This window comes from Hoplias malabaricus, chromosome 4, assembly GCF_029633855.1.
Source record: "Hoplias malabaricus isolate fHopMal1 chromosome 4, fHopMal1.hap1, whole genome shotgun sequence".
In the NCBI taxonomy this organism is placed as follows: Eukaryota; Metazoa; Chordata; class Actinopteri; order Characiformes; family Erythrinidae; genus Hoplias; species Hoplias malabaricus.
In genome coordinates, this window is record NC_089803.1 from 70557249 (window position 1) to 70578803 (window position 21555).

The 21555-nt window shown below is 45.5% G+C and overlaps 1 protein-coding gene across 3 annotated transcripts; it reads right to left on the minus strand.

Moving 5' to 3' along the window:
* Positions 1-1116: 1116 nt before the first annotated feature.
* pnpla3 (patatin-like phospholipase domain containing 3) lies at positions 1117-20163 on the minus strand. Of its 3 annotated transcripts, XM_066669733.1 has the most exons (9): positions 19801-20163; positions 16824-17056; positions 15758-15823; positions 12798-13007; positions 10707-10767; positions 10015-10215; positions 8400-8532; positions 5045-5152; positions 1117-2896 (listed from the first exon to the last, which is right to left on the minus strand). In XM_066669733.1, exons 1-9 carry the CDS (start codon positions 19985-19987, stop codon positions 2689-2691), a joined length of 1407 nt encoding a protein of 468 aa, XP_066525830.1. In that variant the 5' UTR covers positions 19988-20163; the 3' UTR covers positions 1117-2688. The 3 variants fall into 3 exon arrangements, with proteins under 3 accessions (XP_066525830.1, XP_066525831.1, XP_066525832.1); XM_066669734.1 differs by lacking the exon at positions 15758-15823; XM_066669735.1 differs by lacking the exon at positions 12798-13007.
* Positions 20164-21555: the final 1392 nt, after the last annotated feature.

Here is a 21555-nt window from a genome sequence, read left to right on the forward strand (position 1 = left end):
CCCATTAATTTACTTTACAGAATTACATGTCATTTATTCATTTCACAAATTCATTCATTCATTGTCTGTAACCCTTATCCAGTTCAGGGTTGCGGTGGGTCCGGAGCTGGGACTCACCCTGGAGGGAGCGCCAGTCCTTCACAGGGCGACACACACTCACTCACACATATGGACACTATTTGAGTCTCTAATCCACCTACCAACGTGTGTTTTTGGACTGTGGGGCGAAACCAGAGCACCCGGAGGAAACCCACGCAGACACAGAGAGAACACACCACACTCCTCACAGACAGTCACCCGGAGGAAACCCACGCAGAGACAGAGAGAACACACCACACTCCTCACAGACAGTCACCCGGAGGAAACCCACGCAGACACAGGGAGAACACACCACACTCCTCACAGACAGTCACCCGGAGGAAACCCACGCAGACACAGAGAGAACACACCACACTCCTCACAGACAGTCACTTGGAGGAAACCCATGCAGACACAGGGAGAACAAACCACACTCCTCACAGACAGTCACCTGGAGGAAACCCATGCGGACACAGAGAGAACACACCACACTCCTCACAGACAGTCACCTGGAGGAAACCCATGCGGACACAGTGAGAACACACCACACTCCTTACAGACAGTCACCCGGAGGAAACCCATGCGGACACAGAGAGAACACACCACACTCCTCACAGACAGTCACCTGGAGGAAACCCATGCGGACAAAGTGAGAACACACCACACTCCTCACAGACAGTCACCCGGAGGAAACCCATGCGGACACAGAGAGAACACACCACACTCCTCACAGACAGTCACCTGGAGGAAACCCATGCGGACACAGTGAGAACACACCACACTCCTCACAGACAGTCACCTGGAGGAAACCCATGCGGACACAGTGAGAATATATACTATGAACCAGTTTATCAGCTAGGTTTGTTGTCTAGATATTGTCCTGTGGAGTTGTCTAGTGCACATCACTGCAACTACTTTATCTGTTCTTCAGTCAAGTTCAAAACATACAGAAACACACACACACAGAGACACACACATGCACAAAGATTTGATATGGCTCCAGATATCACCATACGCTGACATTATTTATTGGTTGAGTACAAGTCATAATCTTACATTTTGTAGCAATGTTTCCCCAAGTAACTTCACACTACAGCACCACTCCACGACTGGAGCTTCCAGAAACACTGTGCGCCAAGTAACTTCACACTACAGCACCACTCCACGACTGGAGCTTCCAGAAACACTGTGCGCCAAGTAACTTCACACTACAGCACCACTCCACGACTGGAGCTTCCAGAAACACTGTGCGTCATGACACACACACACACACACACACACACACACACACACACACACACATCCATACACACACACACACATATTTCTTTATTTATTTTTTTAAGACTTGAATTTTTTTAATCAAGTTTTATTTGTTGTTGGTAAGTGCTTGTCCAGAGTCCAGAAACTACTTGAAATGCATTTTCATTTCGGTCGTTGTAAAGGATGTCAGATGTTGGAATAAGGTACCTGTTTAACTATATAAACAAACGAATAATGGACATTGAATGGGTGTAAATCACAGGATCTACTGCATGGTGTGTTGCAGTTTGTGCTCAAGAGAAATGGTGAGTATTTCACACTCATAACGTACAGCTGCTGTTTACGTGTCCAACCAATTATTCCAAAAGAGCACCGTTTACAAAACCCCAGGTTTACTGTGTAAAGTGTTACAGTATTTTATATTCCTAGTATACACTCTGACATAAGGCACTGAGTCATTAACAGTGGGCATGGGTAATATATCTGAGTGGGGTACTGTGAAAACACATGGTGATATATGTTCATATCAAATTATAATGGAACATTTACTTTCTTATTGTGCTTTAGGAGCTGAGACCTAGCGTCGTATGCAGACGAGAAGAGCCCTGGTCAAATGACAAATAAATCAATATCCGCTACAAAATATATTCATGAAATATGATCTTTTCTGAGGTTAACAGGTGACAACATAATTTTATAAAATGAGTGAGCGGCACAGTGAGGAGTGTGGTCTGTTCTCCCTGTATCTGTGTCAGTTTCTTCCAATTGCTCTGACTTAGATTGTGTGTGTGACTGGGTGAGTGTGTGAAACTGTCCACGGGTGTGAGTGACTGGGTGAGTGTGTGAGTGACTGGGTGAGTGTGTGAGTGACAGGGTGAGTGTGTGATGCCCGCTGAAGATGTGTCCCTACCTTGTGCCCAGTAATTTAGAATAAGCTCCAGATAAATTAAGACCCTCATCAGGATAAATCACTGACAAAGGGTGAATGAATGAATGAATGAACGAATGAAATGTGCTGTAACTTTTACCAAGGCCAGACTGTATGTTTATTTTCCCCCAGCAGCACATTAAATGGGCAGAATGTGGAGGATGTGTACTAATTCCCAGTACACAATAAACAACACATGTAACTAGACCAGGGGTGCCCAGACTAGTCCAGATCACTGTGGGTCAGTGGTTACAGGAAAGAAAAGAAAGATAAAAAAACATGTCTTTGGTTCTTAAAGTGAGTCAAGTGCATCTGTATAAACTCTGTGTGTGTAGCTTAAGGGGCACGTGACAGAGGCAGGGCTCTTAGCCATTGTCCACTTATGTCCAGACACATTGTCTGTGTGTTTTCTGGTGGGTTCAGCTGTAAGAGTCGTCCTGCGCGCCGAGGAAGAAGCAGACCTGTTCAGTGTCGGAACTGAGAGGCTGCTGTTGGCTGGTGGGTAAATCCCAGCCATAACTTTGGAGATCGGCAGCAGAAAACGGCAGGCGTCCATCAGGCTCCAGGACAGGTGGAGGCAGGTCTAGCGCAGGCGGCCCACTCACACACCGTCGCATCGGAATACCACTGCAATAAACAACAGCATAAGAGCATCAGAAGATCAACATCCAACACAGGTCTGAACACCACTCACTCATTCATTTGACTGAATGTAGCTGCGGTGAGGCGCTTTAAAGCATCACTAAGTATGATTTATATTTAAGCTCCTAGGCTCCTCCTACAGTTGCAGAGAGTAATTCACTTTTAGAGCCCTATGCTGAAATCAAGAGGGAGTGGCGTGTGTGGGGGAGGGGTCTCCTACCCTCCTCCAAAAGTTACATAGTGCAGTTACTGCAGTGCTGAGCCCAGGGTAGCAACAAGGCTCTATTACAGCTTATAGCCGTTTTCCAGCTACGGATCTTGAACCAGTTCCGTTCAAGGACCTTGGAACCTTTGTCTTCTCCAGTGAACCGGCCCAAGGATACGTCATCAGCAGGGGGCGCTGTGGGGTTGCTCTTTTCCAGCATCTCAGTGGCTGTATTCAGCGCCACAGATAAATGGACCGTGTCAGGACAGAATCATGGTTTATTCACTGTAAATGACACTGAGCTCTGAGCCGTCCTCCGGAGCTCGTGAACAGAGAGAAAATCAGAGACAAGTATCCAACTTGTCTGGAGTCATTCCTCTTTTAAATGTCATTTTAATTCCTAGTGTTTTTCCAAATCAGAAACTGGATAAACAATTATTTCCAGTTTTCCATTCTCCCATTTCTAAACATATCAGTCTGGTTCTCTGGTCTTTCACCCAGAACACAATCGAGGACGATACGCCGTGCTGTTCACGACTCGTCCAGCTTCACTGCGTGATAACACTTTATTTGAGGCTCTGAGATCAGCGGTGATCGCTCTAAGACTGCTCTAAGCTCAGCTTCCCCTAAAATGTCAAAAAAATAAGTGATCAAATATAGACTGTTGTGTGTACATGTCATTGAATAAATATGCACTACAACACGCTCAACTTTTGTTCAGAATCAGCTTCTTATCACTGGTAAAGACGAGGCTTTCCTCTCAATCATTCCCGCAGCTTCACAGTGCTTTAAACAGACGCTGAGCGTCCACAGAGTTCAATTGCGAAGCAGCGAAACGAGACGAGTCATTGGATAAATGCTGGGCTTTGTCCCGCCCATCGGACGCTCAGCGTCTCTGGGGGTCTATGGGGCAGTGGGCTGGCCTCGGCTGGCCCGGACGCTCAGCTTCTGCATGATGATTGGATGATCTGTCTGAGGCTGAATCCCTTTTTGATTGACAGCGAAATGAGCGAATCAGCGATCCTTTGGTGTAAAGATCCGTGGGAGCACAGGCGGACACACTTCACATGGGCCAAGGCCATTTAAGCAGCCTAGCTCTGCTGGCCATTGAGAGGACACTAGTCAAGTCCCTGAAAAGACGCCTTGTTGGTACGACAGGGTCACAGATCATTTTCTTGAAAAGGAACGGAGGGTAGAATTTACGTATAAATAAACCGACACATTTTATGATGTAGGCCGAAATTGAGCTTCCCCTCCTTGAAAGACCAGCATCCGCCACTGTCTGAGATCTTTCTGGAGCTTCTTTATCTCCACACGCCCACAGACACCATCACGGTTCACAATGAAGAGCTGGGAACAAATGTTTCTGGTTTGGGAACCAATTTTTTGTTGATGGAAATTCACTTAGGTTTACAAATGTGAATTCCTCATTGAAGATAAGGGCAATCCGCGAAGCATCTCAATGATTTTGAAGCCACAATTTTAAGGTAACAACACAAGGTGTTCCTTTGATCTTCAGGGTAAACCATCACCAAAAGACCATCGCACACTGAGCAGTTGCATGTTGTAAATAGTTCTTTCCTTTAGTTGCATTACACCACTTCTCTTAACATTTAAAACAATTTGGAAGCTCACATTCACTAACGTAACAACCAGCGCACATCAGATAAACTTTACGACAGTGCCCCAGGACTCTGAAGATATTTATGGCTGTCGCATTCTGTTTTACAACAGCTCAGTCCTGTGTAGCAGATAATGGTTAACCCACGTCCACGACACACACACAAGACTAACAGAGCTACATCCAATACCTGTGGCGTTTGTGATAAAGTAACCCTCCAACATGAGCCTCTGAGCTCAGTGATGCTCTCATTGCTCAAAACATTACACTTTTAAAGTTACAGTTTGGGCGATGTGTGCACCCTCACCTGCCAGGATTTGAGGACACACCCTTCCAGACGTGTTTGTAAACGCTCCCAACCACCTGGTAAATCCAGCGTGCGTCCGCAGGCACCTCTGGAATCCACTCCACAAACCTGTTCATGGAGGAGTTTACGGTCAGAGGACGCAGACAGATGTTGTAATGTTGATGGCATTCAAATAAATCCCAGGAAATCATAAGTGGGGTTCAGGTTATGATTCAATCCTCCAACCAAAGGAACTGGAGTTCCATTATGATTTAATAGTAGAGTATTTAAGGAATTACTGATGCAAGGATGCACATTGTTATTGAGGCAAATTAGTTCATCTAATTTCATTCAGCTTGAAAAATGTGAGGTTTTTAAGAGTTACACGCACTCAGTGATAGTGAATATTTAATTGGAACATGGTCACAATCATCCCTGACCACCTCTGATTTCTAAAACATTTGTGATGCCCCCTCCTGTCAGTTTAAGTTCTTGTCACATCCCTTTTTCATCTGTGAATTTATGCCAATTTATTAGAGGCTCTGCGTTGTAGTCAGTGCTTGGAGAGCTCTTGGTTCATACTACAATTCTTATGTGGTCATTTTCTTATGAAGAGCACCTATGAAGAATGAGTCAGAGCATTTAAACGTATCTTGAATTGCAACAGGGCGGCACAGTGGAGCAGCAGGTAGATGTCGCAGTCACACAGCTCCAGGGGCGTGGAGGTTGTGGGTTTGATTCCCGCTCCGGGTGACTGTCTGTGAGGAGTGTAGTGTGTTCTCTCTGTGTCTTGCTCCGGTGTGTGTGTGTGTGTGAGTGTGTCTGTGTTGCCCTGTGAAGGACTGGCGCCCCCTCCAGAGTGTATTCCTACCTTGCGCCCAATGATTCCAGGTAGGCTCTGGACCCACCGCGACCCTGAACTGGATAAGGGTTACAGATAATGAATGAATGAATGAATGAATTGCAACAAAAACAATGTGCAAAGAAGCTTCTATTGCAAACTTTCTACTAGGAACTGGGAGATGAACCCTATTCTCCACTAGAGGGAGCTGAAGAAGCTAAGTTTGACAATGTGAAGTTGTCTTGCTCTCTCTGGGAGGGTAGGATCTCCTCTTCACAAGCTCAGTCTCTTAGACGGCATAACAGATCTGGGCAGTTAGTGTTCTCCTCCAAGTGTGCTGAGCTGTCCAGGTTTTGCCTTTCTATGGTGTCAAAATAGGTTCTAAAGTTCTGAGAACCAATAAACAGAATCCATAACCTATAAAAGACATTCTGTAATTGAGAAAACTGTGATGAATATTGAGAGTTATAATAAACAGGTTTGTAACAAGAATATTTCTGTGTGTAATCGTCTGTTTTTTGTGTGTAATTTTCTTGAAGAATCCGTTTTCGCTTTCAGTTTTGCCTTTTCTCAGCTGCACTTCCCTCAGTCTCACTGTCGCCTCCAGAAGTTTCTCGCTTTTTACGGTGTCGGGATCTAGACAGTCATTGGCTGCTAACGTTAAGCCACGCCCACCCAGTAGATTCTGCACACCCTGACCCTGATTGGAAACGACTCTAAGCCTCTGACAAACTGTGCATTAATAAAAGACACAATCGTTAAAAGTAGTTGATATGCTACCCGTGTTTACCGGTCACGGTCAGATTGCAGCGCTCTCGCTGACAGTGTGCAGAATCTGCTGAGTGGGCGGGGCTTAACTTCAGCAGCCAATGACTTTCTAGATCCCGACCCCCGTTATAAGTGAGACACCTCCGGAGCCGAAAGCGAGACTGAGAAAAAGATTCTTCAAGAAAATTAAACTCAAAAATAGACGATTACACACAGAAATATTCTCGTTAGAAACCTGTTTATTATAACTCTCAATATTCATCACAGTTTTCTCAATTACAGAATGTCATTTATTGCTTATGGATAGTGTTTTTTGGTTCTCAGAACTTTAGACTATTTTGACGCCATACCTTTCAGTGTTTCCTTGATTTGACTAAAAAGATGCTGTTAGACACAGGTTCTACAGCACCCTCTGGTGGAGAATAGAGTTCAGTTTATGGGTCTTCAGTGTAAGAAAGTGTAACAAAGAGTAGGTTATTTGCTGAAGTGCTGCAGTGCTACACGGCTAAGACGACACCTGCTTTTTATTTAAACAGTTGTATAATGCTTTATTTAGAGCTTCTTTGCTGCTTGACACAAAAAGAACATTCACACTGTTCTCATTTTCCATGTCATATCTACAAGAGGCAGGTTATAGCTTCTCAATATCATTCATTCATTGTCTGTAACTCCGGGTCGGGGTCGTGGTGGGTCGGGAGCCTACCCGGAATCATCGGACACAGGGCAGAAACTCACCCTGGAGGGGGAGCCAGTCCTTCACAGGGCGACAGACACTCACACATTCACTCACACACTCACACCTATGGACACATTTGAGTCTCCAATCCACATACCAACGCCCAGAGGAAACCCACACAGACACAGGGAGAACACACCACACTCCTCACAGACAGTCACCCGGAGGAAACCCACACAGACACAGGGAGAACACACCACACTCCTCACAGACAGTCACCCGGAGGAAACCCACGCAGACACAGGGAGAACACACCACACTCCCCACAGACAGTCACCCAGAGGAAACCCACGCAGACACAGGGAGAACACACCATACTCCCCACAGACAGTCACCCGGAGGAAACCCACGCAGACACAGGGAGAACACACCACACTCCTCTTAGACAGTCACCTGGAGGAAACCCACGCAGACACAGGGAGAACACACCACACTCCTCTTAGACAGTCACCTGGAGGAAACCCACGCAGACACAGGGAGAACACACCACACTCCTCACAGACAGTCACCCGGAGCGGGACTCGAACCCACAACCTCCAGGACCCTGGAGCTGTGACAGAGACACTACCTGCTGCTCCACCGTGTGGCCAATATTGCGATGTCATTTTTAAAGATTTTTTGTTGCTATTCAGATATAATTAAAAAGTTTGATATATCTATCAGAGGTGCTCAGGGAAGCAAAACACCCCATAATAATTATAGCATTACCACTAAGGACCTGAGAATCACTGACAGCAACAAAAATGCCTAATAAACTGTGTTATAAATGCACAGGTAAAACATCGGAGTAGCTCAGATCTCGGAGCTCACCTGCCAGGTGTAAGTGGCTATGCGTAACACAGTCCCCTCGTGATCAGAACACTGAAGAGGGATATTTAATATTTAATATTTGCAATATTGTCAGCAGGTGGCGCCACAGTACAAAGCAGCATAGAGGGTGTATGACTAATAGCACGTTCAGATTCACATTTCTGTGTAATGTTAGACTGTGTATGAGCTGTGGGAGGAAGAGAGAGGGTCAGAGCTCATACCTCTGGACTGCGGAGTAAGCCGACTCCACCGGCAGCGTGCAGGGCATTAGCATGTAGGAGGCCACACGCACCGGCAACAGACCAGTGAGCTGAGAAAACAGGCCGTGTTTCTCCTGACACGCTTCACAGAACACTACACACACACAAACACACAAACACACACGCTTGCTTACAGACCAGTTCATAATACAATTTCAACTGCATTAATGTGGATTAACTCAGGATCTGGGGGATATTTCGGACGGGATCTTAGGAGTTTGAATGTTAAAGGTGTGGCCCTCACAAGTGTGTGACCAACAGCAACCACATGAGTGAGGGCTGTGTGTAATGATCTGAGTAATGAAGCAGTCTAGAAATAAAAGCAGTGCTGCCAAGTGCGGAGCTGGCAGCTCTAAAGGCCTTTTCACACTGAAGGTCACTGGGGGAGTGTGAGGCTCTGCTTCTGCGTGTGGCTCCTCTCAGTAAAAGGGATTGTATTTTCTTTAACCGCCACAGTTTAGTTCTCATTGTGTTGCTTGTTTATTAAGATTTGTGTTCAGCTGCTGCCATCCTGCTCATTTGTTTGGTTTGTAACCATGACAACGGCACTCTGATTGGTCGGCCTGCACATCCGTCAAACTCAGAAAATAGAACAGGTTCTAATTCAAAATCTGACGCAGCGTCACAGTCCGTCATTTTCCGAGTCATGTGAAGGACATCGTTAATATACGTTAATGATCTGCATTTTTTTCGGACTCGGTGTGAAGGACATAGTTAATATACGTTAATGATGTACGGTTTTTTCAGACTCGGTGTGAAGGACATCGTTAATATACGTTAATGATGTACGTTTTTTTCAGACTTGGTGTGAAGCACATTGTTAATATACGTTAATGACGTGTGTTTTTTTTTGGACTCGGTGTGAAGGACATCGTTAATATGCGTTAATGACGTGCATTTTTTTTTCGGACTCTGTGTGAAGGACATAGTTAATATACGTTAATGACATACGTTTTTTTCAGACTCAGTGTGAAGGACATCGTTAATATACGTTAATGACGTGCGTTTTTTTTCGGACTCGGTGTGAAGGACATCATTAATATACGTTAATGACGTACTTTTTTTCAGACTCGGTGTGAAGGACATCGTTAATATACATTAATGATGTGCGTTTTTTGTCTGTCTCGGTATGAAGGACATTGTTAATATATGTTAATGACGTACGTTATTTTTTTCGGACTCGGTGTGAAGGACATCGTTAATATACGTTAATGACGTACTTTTTTTCTGGACTTAAGTAATTTCGAAAAAGGCTTCATTTAGAAATTGCTGCACTAATTATTGCGGGCAAGACATAACCTATATAGCGCCCTCTGGAGGAGGGTTTTGTGTTAGTTCAGTCATGAAGCTTTCACATAATGCTTTGTCTTAATTTACTGATTGATCTGCAAGACGTTCCTGAATATCTGATGGATTATCTGTGTCTGATAATTATTAATTATGGCTGAACTATCTTATGCATGTGTGAAAATGATATATTTATGTGTATAGAAATGTGTGACAAACTTTTACATTGTGGCTTTTTTTGTGGCAATAGTTTAAATAATTAATTACAAAGACATTCGAAAGCTCTTACCTTTCTTAATGGGAGTAGGCAAGTTATTAACAAGCTGCTCGTCCAACCACCAGTGGTGCTTCCTCAAGAGGCTAAGTCTCCGCAGCATCCATTCCTTCGTGGATTCGGAGACGACTGTGTTTTTGTCTCCAGAGCAGCAGCAGGTGGGTGTGTCCTGCATCAGGACCAGGTCAGTGCTTGGACACTGGGTTCCCAACAGATCTAAAGGGTCATAGGACATCATTAAAGCTAGAGTTCACCCAAAAAGCCAGTGTGGCTAAAAAAAAAATGAAAGGGAATCAGTGGCCAGTTGCGTTACTCTAAGAATGGTCGCCGGACACTGACACATGTTTTGGACCATGATGCCTTTCTTCTACTGTTTTGTGAAGGAGAGATGTAGCCTGCTTTTGTGAAAACCCAAGTTTCAAGTTTCTAACCAGTTCAAGATCCAGAGTTCATTTGCTATAAACGTGCTAATATCATAATTGCTAATGCTAACTGAAATCACAGCCCCACAATAAAGAAGAAAGTATGCAGCATCTTCCTCCATTTTCCCACCTCAAATAAACAAACATTGCTAAACTCTGTTGTCATAAACAGACATTTTAATAAGTGATGTTTCCATGGCAACGCTCACTAAAAGTCTGAAAAGTCCTTCACAATCAAACAATGATGGTGTTTCCTTCTTTAACTGAAGAGTGAAGAGTACTCACTGTTTTCTTTGAGGAAGCGGAAGGCGTCTTTGTATCCGTTCTGACACATCTCCGCCAGCATCTGTGAGACATCAGAGAAAAAGTGTGTACCACTCTACTACAACATCCTTAACTCCCCATTTTCCACAGTGCAACACAGATCTGGATCAAATCCCACAGCAGTGTTCTCCCCCTGTGTAAACAGCCCCTGTTCAGAACGCCCGCTTTCAGCACCTGTTCCTTTAAATGATAACGAGCCGCTCGCTGTTCACCCCGACCCCGAGCGCACAGCAGTGAGGAGCGAGGAGCAGAAGCTCTGGTTTTTAGCCGTTTTCACTCTGTTCTCTTTCTTCTCCGTTTTTACTCAGTGCTCTTATTTCTCCGCGCTCGTTGTGTCTGTTTCGCTGAGTTTAACCTCGTGTTTGTGCTCTCACATAAACACGGGTCCAGCGCTGTGATTGGACAGACTCAGACGAGGGGGCGGGGCAAAGTCTCTGCACTTGATGTAAGTAGCGGAGCAGAATCAGAACATTGTGTTTTTTGTGTGTGTTTCCCCCCCTGACAAACCATTTGGAGGATTATATTAACTTCATTACGAACTGTATGTCGATCAGCCACAACATTGAAACCGCCGAGAGGTAAGGCCAAAAAACCCACCGTCAAAACCGTTACACCGGCACCCATACAGGGGTGAGACCTACACACACTGCAGCACAGGAACAGTCATCACCCCCTAAAGCAAACATGCCGGAGGCAGAAGAAAATCCACTCAGACTTCCTTCACGGAGGTGGTGATAGGAACCGGGGGCCTTTCTAGTCCCTCCTCACCTCCACAAAAGTGAACCTATCAACTATAACCATCAAAGTGACCTCCTTGTTTCGACATTCATCCACTTGTCAGTGGCGATATTTAGGATGTTTAGTGATATTCAAGGATTTGACTGTTTTTCTAAGGTGAAGTGGAAGGGGTCTAAAGTTTGTAAATGTCCTGGGGCACAGTGTGTTCTGTGTTTCACTGAAGCGATGAATACTGTGAAATCTGAAGCAGTGATTGAGCAACTTCACAGGCACATTACTTTCTTTTTTCCTGGAAAACATGCAGATATTTCACTCTGCGTGAAACCGTGTGTCCATGCACTTGTTTGATTTTTTGGGAAACACAGATTTCCACACCGGCTGGACAATGCAGGCTCTCTTTTCTATGTACTGCACAGTTTGAAGCAGCTGAAACAGCTGTCATTCGATTTGTGAGCGGGGCGAGACCCGACGCTTGCGTTCCCTGAGCGGATTTGATTTGGCTGTTACGTAATCGGCATCCTGCTGGAAGTGAGTTTCACACTGGCACGAGTATGGGGCCCTAGTGAAGCAGGATTTGCTCTCAGTGCTCTTACTGTATCATGTATTGCATTATGACACACTCATTATTAAAAGTATTTTACACGCATTGCACCACAGTGACAAATTACAGAGGCAGATCAGTGCATTAGAAGCTCAAAAAGTGCCTCTTTGACCAGAGATTTGAGAGAGTAACCTAAGTATATGAGTGTTAATGGTGTTAGTCTCCAGGGAGGCCAGTGTGAATTTGCAGTCAGTGATATAGTGTGGGCTGATGATGTAGTGCGTAAAATCATGCATGCATTAACGGTGCCAGTGGGGCTGTGTGTAACTCCAGTGAGGCCTTTGTACTAGACAGTATGTCTTTGTTAACAAATGAAACGAGCTAAAGCTTGTGAAGCGTGGGGTGTGTGAGCTGTGTGTGGCACATTTTCATTTAAAGGAGCACTATGTAATAAGCAGAACAGAGCATCTGTCATTGCTACTCTGGGTTCAGCACAGCAGAAACTGCACTATGAAACTCTCAGAGGGTGGGGAAAATGCCGGAGGAGGACACAGATGATCTTAACACTAAGATGTTTTTGGGAAACTGGGCCCAGATCACTCACATCAACCTATAGCTGGCACCGTGAGCAGAGAGACGGGGGAGAGGAGGGGCCGTTCTAACCCCCCAGGGAGTTGGGCTCTCTAGGATTCCTGGCCTCGGCTGATACATCATCGGAGATCAAACCAGTGACCTCCCGATGGTAGGGTCAACGTTAAGCCAAGGGCTCTGACCTTGGGCTCCGGTGGGAAGAGGGCCTTGCTGAGTCGGTACATGTTTCCCCAGTTGACCTGAATGCTGGTGTTGGTGAGCCGCAGCTCGTGGAAACTGCTGGAATTGTCTTTGGGACAGATGTCACACTCTCCGGAGAACGGGGAGATGGTGATGGTGTTCTTCAGCTCAGACTGAGGCAGGTTATCACTGATCCCTCCATCCACATACCTCTGCAGAGAGTGAGAGAGAGAGAGAGAGAGAGAGAGAGAGAGAGAGAGAGAGAGCACAGAGGTGTATACAGAGGACAGAAGAGAGAGAGGAAAGGAAGAGAGAGAGGGAGAGAGAGAGAGAGAGAGGTGTATAAAGAGGACAGAAGAGAGAGAGGAAAGGAAATGAGAGAGAGAGAGAAGCAGACAGCGAAAAACAAGAAGTAGAGACAGAAAAACAGAAACAGGACGATTGAGGAATGCAGGGGAAGACAGCAAGAAAGAGGAAGTGAGAGAAAAAGGCAGAGTTGGAGAGCAGAGAGAGACAAAGAGACAGAAGCAGACAGACAGAAGAAAGACAGAACGACAGAAAGAAACAGAGTAAAACAGAGGGACACAGAGAGTTTGAGGGACACAGAGACAGTAAGGAAGAGGGGAAAGAAAGAAAGGAAGAGAGAGACGGAACAGAGAGAGAGAGTCAGAGACAGACACAGGTGTTCGTTTTACTGAGAGATTTCTGATTTCACGGTGTGTGTGAGGACTCTCTCCGCTGCAGAGCCGGGTGCAGGTGCCCACTCTGGGTCAGCCGAGTGAGTGCCAGGTCTCGCTGGCACCAACATGAAAGAGGAGATCAGTGTTATATAACGGCACCATCGGGGCCTCGTTCATTCAGCCGCAGCTCCACCAGGACAACATCCGACACTTCATTCGAGAGGCCTCTTCTGACCGGGAAAAGTGCTTTTACGAACTGACCTCCGTTCGCTTTCTCAGCGCGGGCAGTAATTAGGACACACTGGCACTTCAACCGGCAGCAAACTGGCCACTGGCCTCAGGTCCAAGAGCCATAAACAATGTCTGAATAAAGTCCAGACGTAATAAAACTCCCGTTCTCCTTCACACGCATGGCCTACACACTTTTAACACAGAACCAATCGCCACAGTGTAACACTGCTGCTGTAAAGAAGGAAGACCGGGGTTTGATTCCCGACCTTGGAAACTAAGTGTGTCTGTATGTCTCTCTCTCTCTCTTTCTGACTCTCTCTCTCTCTGTGTCTGTCTGTCTCTCTCTCTCTCTCTCTCTCTCTCTGTGTCTGTCTCTCTCTCTCTCTCTCTCTGTGTCTGTCTCTCTCTCTCTCTCTGTGTCTGTATGTCTCTCTCTCTGTGTCTGTCTCTCTCTCTGTGTCTGTCTCTGTGTCTGTCTCTCTCGCTCTCTCTCTGTGTCTGTCTCTGTCTCTCTCTCTCTGTGTCTGTCTCTCTCTCTCTCTCTGTGTCTGTCTCTCTCTCTCTGTGTGTGTCTCTCTCTCTCTGTGTCTGTCTCTCTCTCTCTCTCTGTATCTGTCTCTCTAAACACCTCGAGTTACAAATGAGTTTCTGTGGTGATTCAAACAGTGAATAAACACTTACAGACGAGTTACTCTTCAGCCGCCTACAAACAGCAGTCGATTTTTTCCCTGAAACACACCATTCCACCTTAAAAGACATGAAGCTTCCACTAGAGAGAACTGTGTTTCCCCACAATTGTAGACCTTTGACAGTATACATTTTAACACACACAAAAAAAGCGGAAAATGACTTAATTCTCATATTAATTATTAAAGATCTGTGCAATGAATACATCAACATTTTCAAAGATCAGAGACAGGACCGCTTCCACTTTGCTCAACAGTGCAGTTTATTTTCTGGAGAGGAACTTCTTTTCACTCAGAAAGTCAACAACATGTGATCAGACCCAGGGCTGCTTTTACAACAGTGTTGTTGACCTGTGTGAGGAACAGGGGCCGGCGATGGGGCGACGCACCACCTCTTTCATTCTACTACAGTAAAAACCAATGGCTCTGTATTAACCAAGCTCTGCCAGACGGTTGGTCCCGCCTCTAAGTATCACAGTCCAATCAGCGTTAGGTTTTGTTTTCCATAGGGTCCCGCCTCTTTTTTGGAGAATTTCAAAACGGTGGAAATTGCCCCACACTCCTCTCATAAACTCTCATGTATGTCAAGGCCCTTTTTATGAGCTGCAGAGCCTTCAGTTCGTTCTCTGTGGGTTCCGGGAGCTCGCCCCAACATATTTTAATCCTGTACAAAGTGAGGCGTGTTCCCAATAGCCCCCTACTCTATTCCCTACATTGCTCACTATGTGGTGAATAGGGTACTGATTAATTTTGGGCACAACCATGTACGGATCCCTGGAGCAGCCGTAAGCAGACTTCTGTAAACGCCACAATACTCTTTACTCTGGAACTCCTGCACCTTAAATATAATATCTGGAGCCTGAAGAGTGAAACATGTATAGAATTTTATATAAGCTGGTCTCTCTTCAAAGCTAGCTCTTAATCTGTCCAGTGAACACCCATTTAATCTCGGCAGAGTGATACTGGAAGAGGGGAAGCTCAGGGGAGGGATGGAAAGTGCTCCGTTAACCCACAGGCCTCCATGATTTCTAAAAATGATGAGGATGCCCTTAAAGTGGTTGAGAACCCCCTCTTAGAACGCATTATACTCATAAGCCGATCAAAATCCCGTATCCACGCAAATCCTACTGAGCTCACTCGAACCTGGCCGTGAAAACAGAGGGCTGTGTTAATATGGTGTGATGTAGGGTTCATGTGTGTTCAGTGAGCCCTAGTGACTCAGTTCTCCAGTGCAGAGGCTGCAGTGTGGACTCTGGTAGCGAAGTCCCAAATCCTGAGAGATACAGGACACAACCTGCTGCAACAAGCAGGGCATTACCACAGGCTTCAAATGACATCACTCTAGAAATGACCATTGACACTTACGACTCCACGGAAGGCAGGAGGGATCAGGCCACAGTACACAGGGATGAAACAGCTACAGACAAGTGCCTAGGGGAGGGAGGGAGGGAGAGAGAGAGAGAGAGAGAGAGAGAGAGAGAGAGAGAGAGAGAGACCAAGAGAGAGGTAGAGAGAGAGAAAGAGTGTAAGAGAGAGAGAGAGAGAGAAAAAAAAAGAGAGAGAGAGAGAGAGAGAGAGAGAGAGAGAGAGAGAGAGACCAAGAGAGAGGTAGAGAGAGAGAGAGAGACCAAGAGAGAGGTAGAGAGAGAGAAAGAGTGTAAGAGAGAGAGAGAGAGAAAAAAAAAGAGAGAGAGAGAGAGAGAGAGAGAGACAGAGAGAAAAAAAAGAGAGAGATAGAGAGAGAGACAGAGAGAGAGAGAAAGAGAGAGAGAGAAAAAAAGAGATAGAGATAGAGGGACAGAGAGAGAGAGAGAGAGTGAGAGAAAGAGAGAGAGAGAGAGAGAGATAGATAGAGAGACAGAGAGATAGATAGAGAGAGAAAGAGATAGATAGAGATATAGAGAAAGAGAGAGAGATAGATAGAGAGAGAGAGATAGATAGAGAGAGATAGATAGAGAGAGAGAGAGAGAATGATTCATTCTTTTATGCTCCTTAATCTAAATGGGTGTAATACAGACAGCGCGGCACTAATGTCATGTCTGAGATCATCTGAATCAGAATAAAACATTACACACGCAAAGAATGTGCCGTATAAGTGCGCACACGTATATTACACATCGATTAAAGCCACCTCCTTGTTTCTACTCTCATTGTCCATTTGTATTTCAAGTCCCTATCACCATTCAGGAGAGCTTTGTTTTTCTACAATCACAGACTGTAATATTAGCCCCTTTCACACTGTTCTTCAAAGGTAGGTTTGTGTTGATTATGTGTTGATTATCTAATGTTTATGTGGCTGAACAGCCTCTAATCCACGTGTCATGTGATGCTTTCCCAGGAGAGCAGAGGCTACACTCCAGGTGCAAATCATATCTTCACTGCATTCATGGTGAGAAAGAAAGCCATTTCTACAACAACAAGGTGGTCTGACCTGAATGAGCTCGTCTTTTGAGTTGAAATCTGAGACCAGGACGTTCTCCCCATCACTGACCCGCGTGAGGGACACACACAGCTTCCCCGAGGCACGAGTGTGTGCATCTTCAGGCAGGTCCCGCTGCAGCCCAGAGCGCAGAACCTTCACCAGGTTAAAAGTGGGGTGCAGTGGGCCCAGGTTGCGTTTCCGGGCCTCTTTAGCCACTTCAATCACATCCTCGCAGCATTTCTCTGCAACAGAACATCAGCAAAAATGACACACAAGCAAGAAAACACAGCCAAAAATACTACTTTGGACCAAACCCCACAGCAGTGTTCTCCCCCTGTGTAAACAGCCCCTGTTCAGAACGCCCGCTTTCAGCACCTGTTCCTTTAAATGATAATGAGCCGCTCGCTGTTCACCCCGACCCCGAGCGCACAGCAGTGAGGAGCGAGGAGCAGAAGCTCTGGTTTTTAGCCGTTTTCACTCTGTTCTCTTTCTTCTTTTTACTCAGTGCTCTTATTTCTCCGCGTTCGTTGTGTCTGTTTTGCTGCGTTTAACCTCGTCTTTGTGCTCTCACATAAACACGGGTCCAGCGCTGTGATTGGACAGACTCAGACAATGGGGCGGGGCCATTCTAAAGTCTCTGCACTCTACCGTAGAAGCAGCACAAATCAATACAATTTATTTTATGGGCCAACAACAACAAAAAAAAAAACTGACTGGGAGGTCTTGTTTCACAGTGTGTGGGTTGGTGGGCTCCAGATCCACACATATTTTTTTATTTTATATAATACGTCCCCTTTACCATTAATAACTGAATAACGAGGGTTCATTAATCACTGATTATCATTGACAGTTCTTCTTGGAAAGTCATTGGTATTTTCTAATCAATGCTTTAACTACTGTCTTTATGGCAATTATCTACTTTTTATCATTAGACTGCTGAGTCAAGCACATTATCTAGTCACATTCAGAGGGGAAACGGTCATAACAGGGCTGTAAAGGGTCTGACTTTGACTCTGTGTCCCGTCCTTTACTCATTCCATGTGCCTTGTTTTTAACCAAATACAATGAGGTCTGGAGTTCATTCTGAGCACTGATTGTTCACAGTGTTCACAGCGCAGTGTCTAGCTTTTGCGGACTCCTCTAACTCTGTTATAAAAGCTGAATGTCCCCATTTAAACCCTGTTAAAGGATTGTTCTTGACAGCGCAGGCTAGAATTAAAACTGCAGCTCTTGCGATTTAAAAATCAAACTCTTTCACTGTGTGATTTTAATATTAAAACAGTGAGTCTGTCAGTCCTACCTTAACCCTGACCCTGCCCAATCAGAACTCACAAAAAACACGATAAACTCAAGTGATTCTTAAACCTCTCTCACAGCGTCTACACCTTAAACACTATTGTTTACAAAGCGTCCTGAGATACAAACAAAGTCCATATCAAAATACAACAGTGTGGAAGGGCCACTCCTTCCCCTAACACTGTCTGTGGTGGTAGCTAGCATGGGAGTCTATCAGCAGATGTGACAGATCTGGGCAGTTTGCATTCCCCTCCGGAACGTCGAGCCATTTAGTGGCGCAGCCCTGGATGCTAGGGGCACCGTGTGCAATCAGGGGACACTCACTGATGTGTGGAACCAGTTCCATGAATAAAAACTGGGGAGAGATGTTGGCAAAATTTAGGGATAACCAGTTATATACACACACATACATTATATATAAATATTTATATGGTGATGTCCAATTCACACTGATGTAACGGAGCAGTATTTCAGCACCATGCTAAAGCTTCTTTATCATTTCTCGGTGTAATCAGTGGCTATCACTGGTTCATCAGTAACTGCAGCACAGTAAAATGCTGATTACACAGTGCAGCAGCAAGAGAAAGTGAAGGAAGATGCACTTAAATCATCCTCTTCTTTATCCAGGTTTTATTTATTAGAAATGTTTATTCTTCTGTCAGTGAGTCTCTAAAGAATACGACCTACACATGGAAGGTAAAATGCAAAAAACAGCTAACTTTGATTTCTTTTTCTGTGATGTCACAAGTTTTAATGTTATAAATTAACTATTATAAGAATGATGACAGTTTAATTGTTTAATAACAGTAAAAAAAAAAAACATTCACAGGGCCTTAGCATAATCCTAACACCCCTCACCCCTCAATACAGCCCCCTTGGGTGTGGGGAGGGCCTCAGAAGTGTAGTGTGTGTGTATTACAGGTGTAGTGTGTGTGTGGTGTAGTGTGTGTGTATAAATCGTGTGTATAATAGAGTTAATGTGTACCTAAGCAGTGTGTAAGGTGGAGTGGGTGTATTACAGGTAAAGTGTGTACCTCAGCAGTGTGTAGTGTGTGTGTATTACAGGTGTAGTGTGTGTATGGAGTAGTGTGTGTGTATTACAGGTGTAGTGTGTGTATGGTTTAGTGTGTGTGTGTGTGTGTTATAGGTGTAGTGTGTGTGTATGGTGTTGTGTGTGTGTGTGTATTATAGGTGTAGTGTGTGTTTATGGTGTAGTGTGTGTGTGTATGGAGTTGTGTGTGCGTGTTATAGGTGTAGTGTGTGTGTATGGTGTTGTGTGTGTGTGTGTATGTGGTGGTGTGTGTGTATGGAGTTGTGTGTGTGTGTGTATGTGGTGGTGTGTGTGTATGGAGTTGTGTGTGTGTGTATGTGGTGGTGTGTGTGTATGGAGTTGTGTGTGTGTGTGTGTTATAGGTGTAGTGTGTGTGTGTTTATATTATAGGTGTAGTGTGTGTGTATGATGTAGTGGGTGTGTGTGTATTACAGGTGTAGCGTGTGTGTGTGTATTACAGGTGTAGCGTGTGTGTGTGTATGTGGTAGTGTGTGTGTGTTATAGGTGTAGTGTGTGTGTGTGTGGTAGTGTGTGTGTGTGTGGTGTTGTGTGTGTGTATTACAGGTGTAGTGTGTGTGTGTGTGTATGTGGTAGTGTGTGTGTGTGGTGTAGTGTGTGTATTACAGGTGTAGCAGGTACCTAAGCACGCCTGGCTGGTGAGCACGGATGCGGTCAGTGCTCCCGCGGAAGCTCCGTATATTCTGCCGGCTCTGTGGATGAGGTAAGGCGCCTGCTCCAGTAAACAGCTCGCCACACCGATGTGGTATATCCCCAGGAATCCGCAGCCTGCGAACGAGATGTTCCAGCCGCCCTTTAGGTCAAACATCTCCCTCAGAGAGGCTCCGGGTCTAGAGCGTGGAGTGCGGAGGAGAAGAAGGAGGCTGGCGCTGTGTGAGGCGGCTTCACTCTGAGCTCATGCCGAGGCTCGCTGCCTGTTTCTCGGGGAGAGAACCTGCAGAGGCGCGCGGCTGTTGTTTTTCCCTGACGCTATAAACAGCTGATTACGACTGCCCAATAGGAAACGAGGAGCCGGTCTCCTCTCATAGGCCACGCCATTTTCCCCTACAAACCACGCCCCCGCTGAACGACCTCGCCCCTTCTCTGAGCACCAACCAATAGAAACACGATATCTGAGACGCTCAAAGCGGAGGGGCGAAGAGGGAGAGCTACAGAGCTCTTCTTTCTCAATGAACCTTCAATTATATCCAACATTGTTTAGGACAGTGGTTCTCAAACGTTTTAGACCCAGTACCACCCCGGTATCAAACCAGAACCTCAGGTACCACCTATGATTTTTACCACAGAAACATGTGGCCCCTGGTTCTTCCTCTGTGCCGAGGGCATAAGGCAAAATCTTGCTTAAATTTTTCCATATTTTTGTTGCTTTTTTATACTTGACATTTGCAGCTTAACACAAAACTACCCACGCAGACACAGAGAGAACACATCACAATCCTCACAGACAGTCACCTGGAGGAAACCCACGCAGACACAGAGAGAACACACCACACTCCTCACAGACAGTCACCCGGAGGAAACCCACGCAGACACAGAGAGAACACACCACACTCCTCACAGACAGTCACCCGGAGGAAACCCACACAGACACAGAGAGAACACACCACACTCCTCACAGACAGTCACCCGGAGGAAACCCACGCAGACACAGAGAGAACACACCACACTCCTCACAGACAGTCACCCGGAGGAAACCCACGCAGACACAGAGAGAACACACCACACTCCTCACAGACAGTCACCCGGAGGAAACCCACGCAGACACAGAGAGAACACACCACACTCCTCACAGACAGTCACCCGGAGGAAACCCACGCAGACACAGAGAGAACACACCACACTCCTCACAGACAGTCACCCGGAGGAAACCCACGCAGACACAGAGAGAACACACCACACTCCTCACAGACAGTCACCCGGAGGAAACCCACGCAGACACAGAGAGAACACACCACACTCCTCACAGACAGTCACCCGGAGGAAACCCACGCAGACACAGAGAGAACACACCACACTCCTCACAGACAGTCACCCGGAGGAAACCCACGCAGACACAGGGAGAACACACCACACTCCTCACAGACAGTCACCCGGAGGAAACCCACGCAGACACAGAGAGAACACACCACACTCCTCACAGTGCCGCCATGTTAAATAATAAATAATTATTATTATTGATGTTATTTATAATAATTCAATCAAAACTAATTATAAAGTTAAATACATGTTAATATAATGTTGTAGTTTTCTTTTTTCCTAGATCTATCTATCTATCTATCTACCTATCTATCTATCTATCTATCTATCTATCTATCTATCTATCTATCTATCTATCTTATTGAGTCATTTAGACTTCATTTAAAGTTAAGGTCAGCC

Coding starts and splice junctions, on each gene's coding strand:
- pnpla3 (XM_066669733.1), bottom strand. CDS start 19,987: ATGTTTGACCTAAAGGGCGGCTGGAACATCTCGTTCGCAGGCTGCGGA. Junction 10,768..12,797: donor TCTTCCCACCGGAGCCCAAG/GTCAGAGCCCTT, acceptor GATGTCTCACAG/ATGCTGGCGGAGATGTGTCA. Junction 8,533..10,014: donor GCCTACTCCCATTAAGAAAG/GTAAGAGCTTTC, acceptor GTGTGTGTGTAG/TGTTCTGTGAAGCGTGTCAG.